General features: G+C 34.1%; 1 protein-coding gene across 25 annotated transcripts in view; it reads right to left on the reverse strand.

The window, feature by feature from the left end:
* Positions 1-16,805, reverse strand: part of LOC125649252 (kinesin light chain-like) — a 48,600-nt gene that overhangs the window by 11,883 nt on the left and 19,912 nt on the right. For 7 of the 25 annotated variants that reach the window (XM_048876618.2, XM_048876619.2, XM_048876614.2 and 4 more), the window contains 9 exons: positions 13,881-14,120; positions 10,753-10,843; positions 8,552-8,780; positions 6,874-6,961; positions 2,204-2,305; positions 1,658-1,741; positions 1,348-1,437; positions 816-905; positions 138-237 (listed from right to left, as the gene is read on the reverse strand). In XM_048876618.2, coding sequence (XP_048732575.1) covers positions 138-237; positions 816-905; positions 1,348-1,437; positions 1,658-1,741; positions 2,204-2,305; positions 6,874-6,961; positions 8,552-8,780; positions 10,753-10,843; positions 13,881-14,120 — 1,114 coding nt within the window. Of the gene's footprint in view, positions 1-137; positions 238-815; positions 906-1,347; positions 1,438-1,657; positions 1,742-2,203; positions 2,306-6,873; positions 6,962-7,279; positions 7,368-8,551; positions 8,781-10,752; positions 10,844-13,880; positions 14,121-16,805 lie in introns of all 25 variants that reach the window. The other 18 variants (XM_056164706.1, XM_056164704.1, XM_056164702.1 and 15 more) reach the window with 5 other exon arrangements.

The raw sequence follows: 16,805 nt of genomic DNA on the forward strand, positions 1-16,805 counted from the left end.
ACCTAATATAATGTACTACAGTAATGGCTGATCACCTACTACCTAATATAATGTACTATAGTAATGGCTGATCACATACTATGTAATATAATGTACTGTATAGGACTTGCACAATTCAATATCTAGTGACGGCTTACCATCTACTTTTCCGAATTCCTTTTCATGGGCTCTGGTTAAGACTTCTTTATATAAAGCTTCTGCTTGCTTATACTTTCCTTGTTTGAGATATGCTGATGCCTTAAAAAATATCATACTAAAGATATACTACATTTCAAAATAAACAGAAAGTAATAGCCACTTTAAATAACAACAAATTTGCATTATTTACAGATACAATTTCATGATTTAATAAAATATTTCACTGATTATCTTATGAAATGTTTTAAAGAAAACATGCATGGGTATATACATTAAAAGCTAGTCATGTGAAAGAGTCATTTAGTCATGCATCATCCCACTATTAATACTAAAGGAAAACTCTTTACAGCAGTCTTTTAGAAAACTTTACAATTATATATAAATTAAGATCCGACATATCAGTACATATTGGCATAATCAAACTAATTCTTCCACACAGTCATGAGTGATTGTTAATAAAAGCACACACATTTATCAAAGCAATTTGAAGTTAATGAAGAGGATATTGCAATGGAAAGAAAGCTTTTAAAACTGCATACAAGTTGTTTACTTGGAACCAAACATCTTTTAAATAAGATATTCACTAACCAAATTGCATTGTCAGTTACATTTTGAGACATACACACATTGTCTTGCTACTTCTTACTCAGTTGCTCCGAAATGTGACAAATTCTTACCAGGTTATTTTTTGTTTTGGATACATTAGGGTCATCTGTACCTAATCGTTTGAGGTATATATCTAAAGCTCTTTTATAATAATGTTCCACCTGCAAAAGCAATGGGTCACAACACCAAATCAAAATAAGGCATGCAGAAATAAAATTTTTGATCATGATAAAAAATATATAAATCATTGGTTCCCATCTGTGGTTCCTCCTTCTTGAGACTTTAATCAAAACTTTAATGAAGGGATTTTTTTTCTTTATGAAATTGTCATAAAATGTTAATAAATTCTTCAACATTTCATTTAATTAGTAATTGATTGTGAATAAATCATGAGAATCATTAGCTAAAAGCCAAGAGTCGGGGAAAACAAACTTCTTGTAAGAAGATTGATGGAAAAATACGCACTAAAAGGTAAACTAAAATGGCATGCAAATACCAAACTGTAAAAATTCTCATGATTCCATTCTTCTGTATCAGAGTGAACCACAGACACAAACCAAAGTAAAACAAACACCCCCAGAGATTTCCGTGGACCAGTCTTACCAAGTTGTTTTTAGTTTTAGCAACATTAGGGTCATCTGGTCCCAATTTGGTTTCATATATTTCTAGAGCTCGCTGATAATATTGCTCAACCTGGACAGCATTTCAAAATACTTCAGTACAAACTCATGAGAATTATTGTAATTATAAAATGTATATTCAAATCTTTAGCAGAAATTTTTATGCATCTGTTTTCTTGACCAATAATAAATATCATACAAGCATATACAACTAAAAATATTAACATACAGCTAGATTTCAAATTTATTTTTAGATTGCATATTAAATGTATAGAATTTTCAACCTATCTTACCTCTTCATATTTTCCTTGATTTTGACATAGTAAGGCTAAATTATTTAATTGCTTCGCAACATCTGGATGATCTTTTCCTAAAACCTGAAAGAAGATTTGAAGTGTTCATATTTTGTCTTTCTATCTCAGCAATTTTATAATTATAAACATATTCACCTTTACTACCCACATTCACATGTACAGGTCAGAGATGATGCTAGTCTGAATAAAAATCTCAACAAAAGTACAAGATCAATTGTGGAAAGTTCTTGACCAAATTCAAAAGTCATAAATCTTCCTTCTTTGGTCAAATCTCAGAATATAATGTAATCCATAGTATGAGACAAAATATAAATGTTTCATTAACCAAATAAATCGCTTTGTGGAAAAGTAAAAAATTGTAATGTTGAAAAAATGCTGAAATTCAATACACCCCAAAGAACAAACCTTTTCTCTAATTTCTAATGCTCTTTTACAAAGAACAAACCTTTTCTCTAATTTCTAATGCTCTTTTACAAAGAACAAACCTTTTCTCTAATTTCTAATGCTCTTTTACATAGAACAAACCTTTTCTCTAATTTCTAATGCTCTTTTACAGAGAGGTTCTGCTTCTTTATATTTGCCTCTCTTGCCATATAGAACAGCTAAATTATTCAGTGTGGCTGCCACCTACAACAGAGTCAAATCATGAAGCAATCAATGTACACATAACAACTGAAAGCAACAGTTAAGTGTTAACGCATGTCAATCCAGTAGTCCTGATAAACCAATTATGCTTTTGTTGATATATTGCTCTTTCACTGCATATACATCTGAGTAATACATAATGAAGTTTCTTGAATACTAAATTTATGCAAAATTCAATATTGTTATGAATATCAATTAAACAATGAAATACAAGATATATGGCTTATTTCCACTTAGCCCCCTTCCTCCAATAAAAATCAAACCAAACAAGAGGCCCACAGGCCTTATCAGTCACCCGAGTATTAGTTAAAAGTATCACTAGCCCCAAGGGCTATGAAATCTATAATAATTGTCCTGTTCTGCATATCTAAGCTAAATTCTAACATTCAGCAGCAGAAAAGAACAAGATATGTGTTATATTAACACTATATGACTATTTTGGACACGCCCTAGAGTGAGAACTCTGGGAGTTGCGAAATTCAATTTCAGTATATCCCTTTTCTGATTTTTATAAACAATTTTAGTAAAAGGCTACCTGCTCCTTCTAAATATCTATTCAGTTTCAATTTAGTATCAATAGATGGTATTTAAATGTTTTTTGGTTGGTTTTTTTTTTACATAAAATATATACCAAGTTTGGCCCTGTCCTAGAGTCAGAACTTTTATCTAAGGGATCATGAAATTTACAATTTTAGTAGAGGCTTTCCTGTTTTACTCGACTATGTATCTAGTTTTTCTTACTGCGATTGCAGAGAAGAAGACTTTTGAAAATTGGCCCTTTTCTGCCAATTTTTGCCTTTTGGGGTGCAGGAGTCCTGATATATACAATTCATGTCCCTCTTGTCTCAAAGATGCTTCATACCAAATTTGAAAAGAATTGGAAGGGTAGTAATCAAGAAGTTAAAAATGTTCATGCACATTTCATCACTATGATCATTTTGGTCCCATCCTGGTAACAAAAACCCTACCCCTGGGAATATAAATTCATAATTTTGGTAAGAGGCTAACTAATACCCATTCATTTTCAATTTAGTATGTAGAGCATCAAAGGTGTTACTCAAATGTTTTACGTGTAAACACTCTATACCAGATTTAGCTACGCTCTGGAATCAGAACTTCTACCCCCGTCCCTGGAGATATTGAAATTTGTAATTCTACAGACGCCTTCTGCTCTACATGACTATGCATTTGATTTTTTTCTTACAGATAAGCCACTGTATAGATGAAGATGTTTGAGAATTGGTATATTTTTGGCAGTTTTTGCCCCACCCCTAAGGCCCCAGAGTTGCAGGAATCCTGAAATTTACATTTTATGTCCCCTTTGTCCCAAAGATGCTTCATACCAATATGAAAAGAATTGGAATGGAAGTTTAAAATGTTAGATGGTTAATGCATGATGAACGGCAACCAATAGCAATAGGTCACCTGATTCACTCAGGTGACACCCCCCTCCCCCCCAAATAGAACAGGGCTTGAAATAATTGTTATGGCTTTCATGGTGTGTGTGTGTGTGTGTGTGTGTTGCCATATGTATTTTAAGATTTACAATTTGAACCTAAAATTTATCATCTGCGATGTTGAAATCAGCCTTCAAAATTGACCTATAGTGTTTTCCCTCTTTCAGCACCGATCCTTCAGGGCGGGCCCGTTCCTAATTCAAATAATATTTTGATAGGTTACAATCTTTAAAACAATTTACATTAAGATTTATTTTCAGGGCACCTCTGCCATGGGATTGAAATTCACAAAAAACGGTACAAAAAAATTAGGTAGCCTGTATTTTGACAAATTGATTCATATCTACACCCTCAGTTCTTGAAGTTAGTGTAGCTCAGTAAGCTGAGACACCGAGTCTCACTGTATATCGAGGATCATTTTTGTCATGGCTCAAATCCACCTCATGCAAAACTTTTACATTTTTTTTTTTTACATTTTTTTAAAATTTTGCTTTTCAACACTTTTTAAAATAATACTTTATAGGGGTCATCTACTCTCTAGGGGCAACCACTTTACCAAATTTGGTAACTGTCGAGCAAAGGTTTTATAGATATTGAGCAGAACATGACCAACTGACATGTGCAAAACAATATGCACCCTGTTTTTCAAAGGGGGCACCCCCCCCCCCCCAATATATCCTACCGAAACACTTTCAGCACTTACTGATATTAAAGGATTCTTTTATTTCATAATCCACATTCCATTTTACCTCACCACATGGGTCCTAATAGTAATGCAATATACATGCATAATACTGTTACCACATTTTCAAAAACTTCAAATTAACAATATCAAAAACAAACTGAAAACTCATGCTGTAATCTTTCAAATCAACTTAAACACTAGGCTGTCTTCTGAAAGCCACCATACACTATGATGCAAATTAGGAGCCTTTGGCTATTGTTAACAACATGGCATCCATGTCTAAAACAGTCAACCTTAATCAAATACATGCACTTGACTTAAAAAAAAACTACATTCAGAGCTATTCATTTCACTCTTTGTGAACATATAATTATTGAATTCCTATTCTGTTTGTCATTTTTTTCTTGAGGGAAAAGTGTTTGTACATTGAAAATTTAAGCACAATGTATTGATTGAAGTTTATCTACTGTTAACACTATGCTTCCTTTTAAACATTGGTATACAAGATTAATTTTGTCCTGCATTATTTTCAACCTTCTACACTTACAGATGTTTCATCCTATTTTAAATTCACCTAGATATATTTGTTTTAAAAGAGATAAGAGAAAATTGTTTCACCCAGTCTAAAAATTTGCTCACTGACGAGCGCGAGAATAAAACAGGCGAATGTTACACTGTATACAATAGAAAAGTCTCAACAGTTTCAAGCCACGTTATTGAAAATTTCCCCACACAATCAAAATCTTGATATATATCATCCAGCTTAAAAAAGTAAAACACCAACATTAGAGTTTCAAAATTAATATAGAAAGACTGTATCTTGTGTCATTAATACTCACATGATATAAGTCGGTTTTGGGGAGCAAAATTTTGACTCTGAATCTGTCCGACTTATACATGCATACTACAACTGGAATTTTTTTTCTTGCAGCACAACTTATGAATTGCGACATTCGATAGTGTTTCTAATGCTAAAGTAATAACGATTTAATCAGTAACAAATCACCACGAGTGATTGTATAAATAGCAAACTAACAATCCCTAGTACGTACCACAGTCCACTACAATGTCAGTAGTGAAAATATATTTCATTGTTTTTACATGTTGATTATAGTCAATATACTGCATTTTTTATGCGAACATTTCTGTAAGAATGAGACTGATTACAGTACATTGGCATTCTATGTTTCGATAATCATTGTATGGCACTAGTGTACTAGATATTCACTCCATTTGAAAATTGGCAGCGTTGGATACGTTTTTTCTTTCTTTCATTTACCTGTAATAATTATTTTAAATTGGGCACATGTGATTAAACAAACACAGACTGCAGTATGGTACTTCATTTTTAAACGATTAAAGGGGCGACCTCATGGAGATGAATTCCCATTATGTATCATAATTAAGCTACAGTAATTAATTGATTATCCCATTATTGACCATGCTTTTCTGGAGGGATGGCTTGGGCAATGAGCATCCCTAATATTATATAGCTAGGACAGTGAGCATCTCGTAACTAAATTTCTATTCTGATCAGATATCCAATTTTATGAGGTAAACATTATAGGTCTAATCGCCAGACCGAAGACACAACAACAAAAAAATAAATAAATAAATAAAAATAACAATATAAATAATGGAACAAAAATACATTAAACTTGATGGAAATTCTGATAAAAAATGAGAGGGTCACAGTCTATGCGAAAGTTTTTTGGACCACACAGGACATTCGGTCCTGTGTAATCAATGAACACACCGGACCGAACCAAATTTTGTCAGACCGAAAAACCTAATGTAAAAAAGTGAAACATGTGAAAATGCAAAACCAAGGGAATCTTGTTTATCATACTAGTAATACTATACCAGGGATCCCTCCCATATAATACTTTAGACAGTCCATGCGGTTTTAATCACATTCATTTACGTATTTGGATTCGTGTGCTATTTTTTTTACTTATAACAAACATTTAAATGACTCCGCATCAAAATAGTAAGCTCAAAACCGGACACTGAGACATCGGACATTCCGGTCCGGTGTAAAAAATGATGCATCGGACCTGAGGCACTGCACATCGGTCAGGTCCGACGTCTTTCGCATAGACTGGGGTCAAAGTAAATTCATAAATAAATTCGATGATAAAGGGGTCCCTGATTTAAACGCAAATCAACTTCTATGCGAGTATATATGGTATGAACTGACACCTATAATTCGTAACATCAATAAAATTACTCATAAAACATTGTTAAGGTCACAATCAAAGATAAAAATTCATTGTTAACAAAATAATACAAATAGATCTATGCCATGCAAACTTCAACTATTAGAAGACCAAACTCCAAATAAAGATATATCTGACTGAATAACACAACACCAATTATGAACGAATTTCATGCATAATTGAACTCACAGCCGGGTGATCAAGGCCAAGTGTTTTCTCTCTGATGCCAAGGGCATCATTCAGTAAATTGGCCGCCTCCTTATATTTGCCTTGATCTCTGAAATGGCATTACTTTTCATTAAATCCTACACAAAATAAATCTGAAACTACCATGTGAAGAAAACTACCCAAAATCTTACTTTAGGGAGTTTCCTCACATTGTCAAGCAGAACTGGTGTCACAAATAACAGAAGTTCAATTCCCTGTCAACTGTTAGGATCATTATATTCACAGAACATAAGTAATGAAACAAAATGACAATTAGGTTATCGATTTTCTAAAATTTAGATTTTTTGGTAAATTGATAATGACTCTTGTTTGAGAGGGAATTTATTCTATCATGTGTAACAACAGCTACACTTGGTCAGACACTCACTGCTGGATGATCAGAACCCAGAGTTTTTTCTCTAATTTTTAAAGCATCTTGCAGTAGATTACCAGCCTCTTTATATTTGCCTTGATCTCTACAAAAGAAGTATATGCTGAACATTTACATAATTTTCTTGGCACAAGAAGCCCATGGGCCACAACACTCACCTGCATAACCTTGGCCCTGGTGTTCTTCATAAGAGTTTTCAAAAGATTTCCCCCCTCTTTCATTTTATGAAAAATTTTGACCCCATATTATGATCCCATCCTAGTCTCACTAGGTCATGAAACCAAACTTAAATCCATACAACATTGGGTATGCAATATGCATGGTCAGTGGTTCTTGAGAAGATTTTTAAAATTTCCCTCATATGATACTATATAAAACTTTGATACCCTATTGAGGCCTCATCCTACCCCCAGGGCCTTGATTGAAAGAAACCAGAATCTGTCCTACTTGAGGATGCTTACATCAATTAATCATAGCTTGCTGTTCTTGAGATGATTAATTTTTATATATACAAATGTATATATATTTCTTATATATTCCCATGTGAAATTTTGACATCCTATAGTGGCTCCATCCTATCCCTATGAGCCATGATTTGAAGAATCTACATCTGTCAGGAAGCTTTGATATAAATTTTTCTTGGTCATCTTCCTTTGGAAGGGGTCATGGCCCTTCATTTGAGCAATTTTGAATACTCTTAATCCAAAGATGATTTGTGCCAAGTTTGGTTGATAATAAGCCCAGAAGTTCTAGAGAAGAAGCCAAAAATATGTAAAGTTTACAGATGGATGGACAGACAGATCACACACAATGCATGATCAGAAAAGCTAAACTCAGCTTATAGCTCAGGTGAGCTGATAAAAAACCAAAAAACAAACTGGGTTAATTTACTTTGAATCCATTTCTTTTCACATAAAATATTTACATACAAACCTTGCAATTCATCAATCATTGCATATAGTTTTGTTTTTTTAAAAGAAAAGGTTATGCAATCATCAATTGATTTAATATCAAATATAAACATGCTAAATATAATCCATTATCCTAATGTAGGTTTAAACTAATGTAGAATAATTCTGTAACTGATATACATGTACATATTTTCAAGTTGTGCATTTTCCAGATCATGCCAGATATGTTTTTTCTACTACGTTATAATGAACATGTATTAAAATGATTTACGTGTATATGTAATCAAATGCAACAAAGACGCATGTCCATATGGATAAAAGTTTGGCATTAATGAGGCAGAAGATCATTATGACTTACCTGTATACAAGGGCTAGAATGTTTAGCATAGTGGCTACATCCGGATGGTCATGGCCACTAGTCTTTTCTAAATCCTCTAAGGCCTGTTTACACAATGGTACTGCCACTTCGTATCTGCCCTGAGAGGCGTATTGTATGACTAGGTTATGAAGTGTGCGTAGCCGTGCAGGAATCTCATACCCTCCACTAGCAGCCTGAGCCATGGCACTGGGTTGTGAAGGTGAGAGAACTGAAAATAAGATAACAACATATGCATCACTTTTGGAATTTGTTTTTATCAAAATTTGTCCTGAAAATCCCCTTTCCCAACTTCCTGTCCATGCAAAAGGCCCACAGGCCTTAACGATCAGCTAAGTATCAAAGTCCATACAGAGAATCATCAGGATATCATAACTATGCATTTAGTTTATCTCCCATAACTGTGAAGGTAGAGAAGAACAATTATTTTTGAGAACATTTTTAATTATGTGGCCACATTGGCCCTGCCCAAGGGCCTAAACCCTTGAGCCAGGAATTTCATAATTTAGTAGAGAGCTTTATGAACATCATAATCATGCAGTTAATTTTTCTCAACTATATATGGGAGTAGAGAATTAGTTTTCTAAGATTTAATAACATTTTCACTATATGGCTTTATTGGCCCCACCCTAGGGCCTGAACCCCTGACCCAGGAATTTCACAATTTAGGTAGAGAGCTTCATGGACATCATAATCATGCATTTAGTTTTTCTCGAATATATATGGATGTAGATAAAAACATTTTTTAACATTTAATACATTTTAATTATATGACCATATTGGCCATGCCCAAGGGCCTGAACTCCAGGAGCCATGAATTTCACAATTCGGGTAGAGCTTCATGGACATCACAATCATGCATTCAGTTTTTCTCAAATATATATGGGAATAAAGAAGATTTTCTTAGACCTTATGCATTTTCACTATCTGGTCATTTTTGCCTTGCCCTAGGACCTGAACCCCTAACCCAGGGGTAATGAATTTCACAATGTTGATAGAGGGCTTCATGGACATCATCATAACCATGCATCTAGTTTTTCTTAAATATATATGGGAGTAGAGAAGAAGATTTTCTAAGATTTAATAATGTTCACTATATGGTCATATTGGCCCTGCCCTAGGACCTGAATCCCTGACCTAGGGTCCATGAATTTCACAATTTTAGTAGAGAGCTTCATGTACATCATATCCATGCATTTATCCCCCCCCCCCCCCATATGTGTTGGAGTAGAGAGGAAGATTTTTAAAAATAATTCCTTTTTAAAGCATATTTGGCCCCATCCATGAGGCCCTTGGGGTGGTAAGGTAATAAATTTCACAATTCATATTCCTGTTATCCTAGAGATGCTTCCCATCAAAAATGGTAACAAATGGCCTTGTAATTTTCAAGAAGTTAAAAATGTAAAATTGTTAACGGACGACACAATGCACGACAACAAAAGGAGACCATCGGCAATAGGTCACCTGAGTGACTCGAGTGTCCTTTAAAAAAAACCCACAAAAGCAGTGCTTTTTTTTATTTTATAAAGTGCGGATTGGGTACCTATAAGAACTTCATATAGACTGTGGTACTGGGTGGTGAAAGGATATTACAAATGTGGTCTGAATGTACAGCATGTGAATACTTACCACTGACTCATTGAATAATTAGGTTGTAAAATAAAGGTGAGTGAAGTATAAAGAGAAGTATGGTAACTGGTGTGGTCAACCCATAAATTTCACAGAATGCTAAATCTTAGTTGTCATTTTAAAACTCTGATCTAATATTTACACCTAGATTTGTTTATTTCAGTATGGTGTAAAAAGCTGTGTTGTGTTGGTATGACCTTGGCATGGGGGTATAAGGATATAGAATGATTTTTCTCACCTCCACCTTCTACATATAGATCTGGGTCATTGGCTACTCGATACCTCTCAACAATCTTGTTAAGATCAGACTCACGAGAGATTTTCATAGCTACACAAAAGTTCATCAATGCTATCGATATTAATAATGTTTAAAATAGTGTGTTAATAGGTAAAATCAACTTTAATAATGTTACATTGAATTGACATACAATGTAACTACTCTGCGAACTTTGTGGTAATAATATGTTAACAGTAGTAAAATCAACTTATATAATTTTACATTAAATTGACAAACCATGTAATTACTCTGGGAACTTGGTGGCTACAAATCTTACCTTCTTGCTGTGGAGGTTCATCATCGTCATCTGGAAAGCCGAGGTCTAATGACTGTGTGGACTGGTCGGTTTCTTTCTCTCCTTCTGAGGTCTATAAGTTTAAACAGATTTTTAAATTTTCAAAAATCACAAATCCTCTCTTTTAATCCTAAACTAATCCTAACTTGAAAGTTTAACTTCAGGATCTTAAAATCTTATGTTGCTTGATTTGTGAATGAAAGTATGACCTTGACCTTTGATCTTGAGAAATAACAAGCATATCTTCCTCTCAGCATGGAGAAAATGTTCAGAATAACATATATGTATGTACATACAAAATCATTCATGAGAACCTTATTTTCGTGATAAGGTACTGAATATAATTTCATGGGTTGTAATTTCCCCCATTTTTCTCTTTTTGACACGATCATGATTTAATAAATTCGCAGATGTATTAAAAGAAGAAGAGTTGATTTGGTTCCTCATTTGAAATCATGCTTACGGTCATAGGACACCCAAGATTTTGAATGTGTAAAATGAAATAGGATGAAATTTGATGTGTTTAGTGGGATTTTCTTTTATTTGAACAAACAACAATGTAAATCGGTCATTAATACAGTGGAACCCCGTTATTACGTTTTCCATTTTGTCACGATAAAATAACGTAATACCGGGGGCAACGTAATAAACGTTCCCAGTTAAATCCGTTAAAAATATCATTTGGAAATTGTATATCGTCCGTTGGTACTCCGTGAAGGGGTGTGTGAATATATCTTTACTGTTTCTTTGTTACTATGATACTTTGTTTTATTTACATCTTATCTTTAATGTCCGTAATTCTTCATGTTCTTATCCCTTTTCTTTATTTCGGTGTAGGATACATAAGGATGTTTTGATAAACGTTGCTTTTTCTGCATTCGTTTGGACCGCCATTTTGTTCAACTTTAAAACAATGCGTTCATGTAAATTTCTCTCAATAACTCGTTCCGGTTCGTATTCAACATTCGTATTTAAAAAATAACAAAACATCGTTTTTATTAAGTTCTCTAATTACACAATACACAACACAATAAAAAAAATCCCGCCCAAAAAACAACAAAACTATAGACACAAAACGCACACGATACCCAACACTTACACACTTCTCACCAACGATAAACACGGAGAACAATTTAAGCGCAATCCACATAAAAAAAAAAATATAATGATGCACGAAGATTTCATTTATAACGCTAAATGATGGCACTAAAATCACGTGCGCATCAAGGGATTTTAAATATTCACCGAGGTAAATGCTGTGCACGAATCGGCCGATAGATTGGTGTATGTATGGACGAGATTTACGAACACCCAAGCTGCATGTCGAAACAACGAACAATTTTTTTAATTGAACACCTTTAATCACCTATGTCCAAGCAGTTACCCAAGCGGTTGTAACATTGCTACGATAAATCTTGTCTTTCTTGTTTGGTACCAAAGCTTTCCGTGAATAGAGTTTTAATATCGAAGGTAATCACACTATGCTGAGCTGAACATGCAGGCGGTTGAGAAATTATTTCTTTGATTATCAAAATATGAAAAATGAAGTAAATTTCATAGAGTACAATTTCTAAATAAACATTATTTAATTGTTTATCACTGGCTTCTATACGGGGTATTCACCTGTATTGATGTCGCTAGATCTATCGAAGCGTGATCAGTCAAGCGTCTCTAATCCCCAAACAGACCAGGAAATTTAGGTGGTGACTGCCTCAGGCAGTCAAGGTGTGAATGGCTTATTATTTTGAGAATCACTATTGAATAATTAGGGGTTTATTACGTTTTTGTCGGAATTTTTACAACGTAATACCGAGTCCCGGCATTTTAGGACAACGTAATAACGAGGTCTATTTTATATAGGTTTGTTAAGAAATGGTTTTGTGCTTTGAAATTCCAACGTAATATGCGGACTAACGTAATAAAGGGGGAACGTAATAACGGGGTTCCACTGTACATGTTATACACCAAGAAAAAGATGTTTTTGTGGAATTTCAATTTTGGGGTATTGTTTTTCCATCAAATTTCAAAGTAAAGATTGGTGTATAATGCAAAAATAAAGGTGGTTTCATGGGACAACTTTGAATATGGCTTTTTAACAATATTAAAACATTTACAAATAGTTTTACTAAATTCTATAATTAGATTTTGGAGGTATCCATTGTCCTTATGTGGCTAAAATATGGAAATATTAATCTAAAACCCTCCTCCATCAGAAATCCATCCTGATCTGCAGCAATGTACAAATGACATAGAAGTTTGTTTGTTTGCTATTGCCAATGAATACTATAGTCCATAAAATAATATGCTGATGCTAATTCCACCGTCTGACTTGGTCCCCAATGTCAAAAATATAACCCCCCCCCCCCCACCCATGAAAAAAAAAATAGGGAAGAATATGCACAATATTTGTAACAGACAAGCAAAAATGGCATGATACAGGTTTAGTGATTTAGTTTATCTTAAAATGCAGGTTTGTTCCGGTTTTGCTATAATTGATATCAAAACATAATTCACACCTATTGTTGTAAACCTAAATATCAAATGTGCGCAAAACGGGAACACATCAGTAAGTATGATCAGGAAATCAGTGCAGTAGGTATTCTCACTCGTGGGTAAATTAAGACCAAAGCCATTTTTGTTTTGAATAAGCAAACAGCTGGCTTAATAAATAGGTGTTTATAGATCAGTGCAAATCATTGTATGCTGATTAGAATTTATAAATTTAAACTTTTTGAATAACGAATTTTTAAGATTACGACCAGCCTGTGTGTATTTTACTGAATGACTACGCATTATACATTCTGGTTACCTGGTTTTGTATATAACAAAATATGAATTTTTAATCAAACTTTCTCCCCATTTCTTAAATTCACGGATTTATCTACACACGAATATAGCAAATATTTTCACTGCAAGTTATTTTTCCCCTATAAAGTAACCATGCGAATGTAAACAAAAATAGAACTAACGAATAAAGTTATTTAAAGGTGTAAAAAGTATCACATCAATGAAAATGACAAGCAACAGTAATGTCATTTTATTTCATGACAACGAACTGTTAATAAATCTCATTAATGACAAAAATCAATGTTTATTGTACTGCCACATACCTGTGACTGTTGATTTGGATCTGTTGAATCATATTTCTTCATTTCATTCATAAAAGCCAGGTGTTTTTGTTCCTCTTCTAGAGTGGCCACTCTTTGTTCACTCCCTTGCAGTTTCTGTTGAGTGTTGGCTAGTTCGTCTCGAAGCCAGGCATTTTCTTGACATAGACGCCTCACCTGGGCTCGTAATTTTTGTTTTTCTGCCTCCACATGTTGAAGATGATTCGCTAATGCCATCATTACCTAAACAAGTGTGTACTAATAATGCTAAAACTTGGGTATAAATCATCAAATATATTCAGTTGTGTAATACAGGTTTTGAAGTATTCATTCATTCTAAAGTTTTTGCCTTACAAATAAAAGACTATGAATATAATTCATGGCTACTCTGGTATTTATCAACACGACTGGCAGCTGTTAGCATGTAATACCAAGTGCGACAAGTGCAAATACCAAAACAGCAAGTCAAATACAAACCTAAACCAAGGTTGTAATCCAACCCTCCTCCCCCACCCACCCCTTGCCCCACATTATCTATTCCAGTAACTATGCCCATTTTTTTAAACATATATATAAGTCCAAAAACCTTTCATGTAATCCTTATAACAAGCAGACGAAACCAAATATTTGATGAATTATGAAAATAAAATCTGCTCAGTGTGTTGTCTGTATGAATAGGTCATCATATGCACATGGATAGTAAAAGTTCTCTGCCAATCACATTTAATCAGTCAAAATGAATGGTTCTGGGGTCACCAGAATGTCAAAATCCAGCTTTGCCTACACACATTCTGTAGGATTGCTGAATTGCTGTGTACATCAATAGCAATATATCCATGCAGGTCATGTCAATGTATCAGGCGAAGAGTGTAGGTCTAAATCTTTTTTCTGATATATTTTGTGGTGCCATTTGTTGCTGATATTAAAATTATTTGTTGTGTTGGTTTTATTAGACTGCTTGTAAAAAATAAAGTGTTTATACAACTCCTTACCACATCATTCATAAAAGATAGTGAAAGAATTGTTCTGGTACAATTACATGCTTAACAAATGGCCCATGGGCCAAATCGCTCACATGACCCTGCTGTTGCTCAGATATTGTGATTTTTGAAAGATTGTTTGCAATCTTTCTTCATGAGAAATTTTGACCCCATATTGTGGCCCCAACGTAGCCCCATGGGGTCACATTATCACAGCTGTGACTGAATTCCTTAGAAATCAGAGAAAAACTGGTCAGAAAGGAAGGAAAACATCCCACCCTACCTGGAAAAATATCATTTTCTGTCACTTTATATCAAACCCAGAGTGTTTCGAAAATTGAGCCAATCAGAGGATTTCCTTTGAAAAGTAGAAAAATCATACCTGTGCAATATAACCATGATACAATGTCACAAGATAAAAAACCATGCCATTGGTATGAAATTTTCGAAGATGTTTCCTTATATATTCCCATATAAAACTTTGATCCCCAATCGTGGTCCCATCCTACCCCTGATGGTTGTGATTAGAACATATTTCAATCTGCTCTACCTGGGGATCTAAGTTTCAAATGCCCTCGGGGGCTATGATTTGAACAAACTTCAAACTGCACTACCTGAGGATGATTGCATATCAATATGAGTATTCATGGCCATTCTGTAAAAATTTTAAAGACATTTCCTAAATATTCCTATGTAAAACTTTAATCCCCTAATGCAGATTCACCATACTCCCCGGGATCACAAGTGAATCTGCACTACCTGGGAATGGTTGCATATTAATTCTAGTAATCATCAACCTAATGCTCTTCAGACGATTTTTAAAAGATTTATCATATATTTTGCCTTTTAAAACTTTGATCCCCCATTGCAGCCCCCTCCTACCCCCCCCCCCCCCCCCATCCCCTCCCTTGGGGACCATGATTTGAACAAACTTCAAACTGCACGAACTGGGGATGATTGCATATTAATATGGCTACATCAACAAATGCAATCATTTGAAGCTGTGAATTTTCAGGTTGCATGGGACTTAAATAAATACTTGAAGGTATGTTAGACACAAATATAGTAGGAAAATATGTTAGGAATTTTATTATATTAAGGTAGCTGGACCCTCATGTGATTTATCACTTTTAATGGTTCAAAGTAGAAAAACTATTAATTTTCACTTAAGGCCAATTCAACTTAATTGATAGATTATCATCCCCACCTGCCCCTCAAAAATTGGCCCGCCCCGAATTTTTTTATTTTGTGAAACTTGCGATTTTCGGAATATTTTCATGTCCAACTCCGGTATTTACACTTCTTGTTTCCATTTCCGGTATAGCAACGTGAAAAGCCACGTGAAGAAAATAGATCTATATGGTTTTCTTAATTTCTCACGTTCTTACAGGCGTAAATCTTGAAGAAGTTAGGTATATTTCTGTTTGAAATTAAAGCTTAACCTGGAATGATGTCTGTGAAAATAGCATAAATTAATATCCACCTGGCATTAAATGATGCGCATCTGTTGAAAAAAAATATCATGTCTTTAATATTTTTCTCAGAAAATAAAAATAAAAAAATAAAATCCCCCCACCCACCCCATACGTTTTGTTGACCCTGGATGATAATCTATTAATTAAGTTGAATTGGCCTAATATAGTTTAATTTAATCAATAACCATGCAAAGAAAATGTGTATGTTGCCACCTTCTCAAAGATGTCAGACAGACAGAAGTATATGTTATGATCAAAAAATCTCACATTTTCATTAAAAAGAATAATAAAATTACATAAAAACTCGTTTAAAGAGTAATTGGAAGAACTCTCTTGAGCTTTCAGCTCATGTGAGCTAACAAAAAGGCTAAAAGTGGTTTTTCGATAAAAGTTAGAAAGCATCAAAATTTTATTTATTATTCAGTACAAACATGAAGAACAATTGCACTTTATGCTGTCATTAACAATACAAG

The sequence above is a fragment of the Ostrea edulis genome, chromosome 5 (genome assembly GCF_947568905.1).
Source record: "Ostrea edulis chromosome 5, xbOstEdul1.1, whole genome shotgun sequence".
Classification (NCBI taxonomy): Eukaryota; Metazoa; Mollusca; class Bivalvia; order Ostreida; family Ostreidae; genus Ostrea; species Ostrea edulis.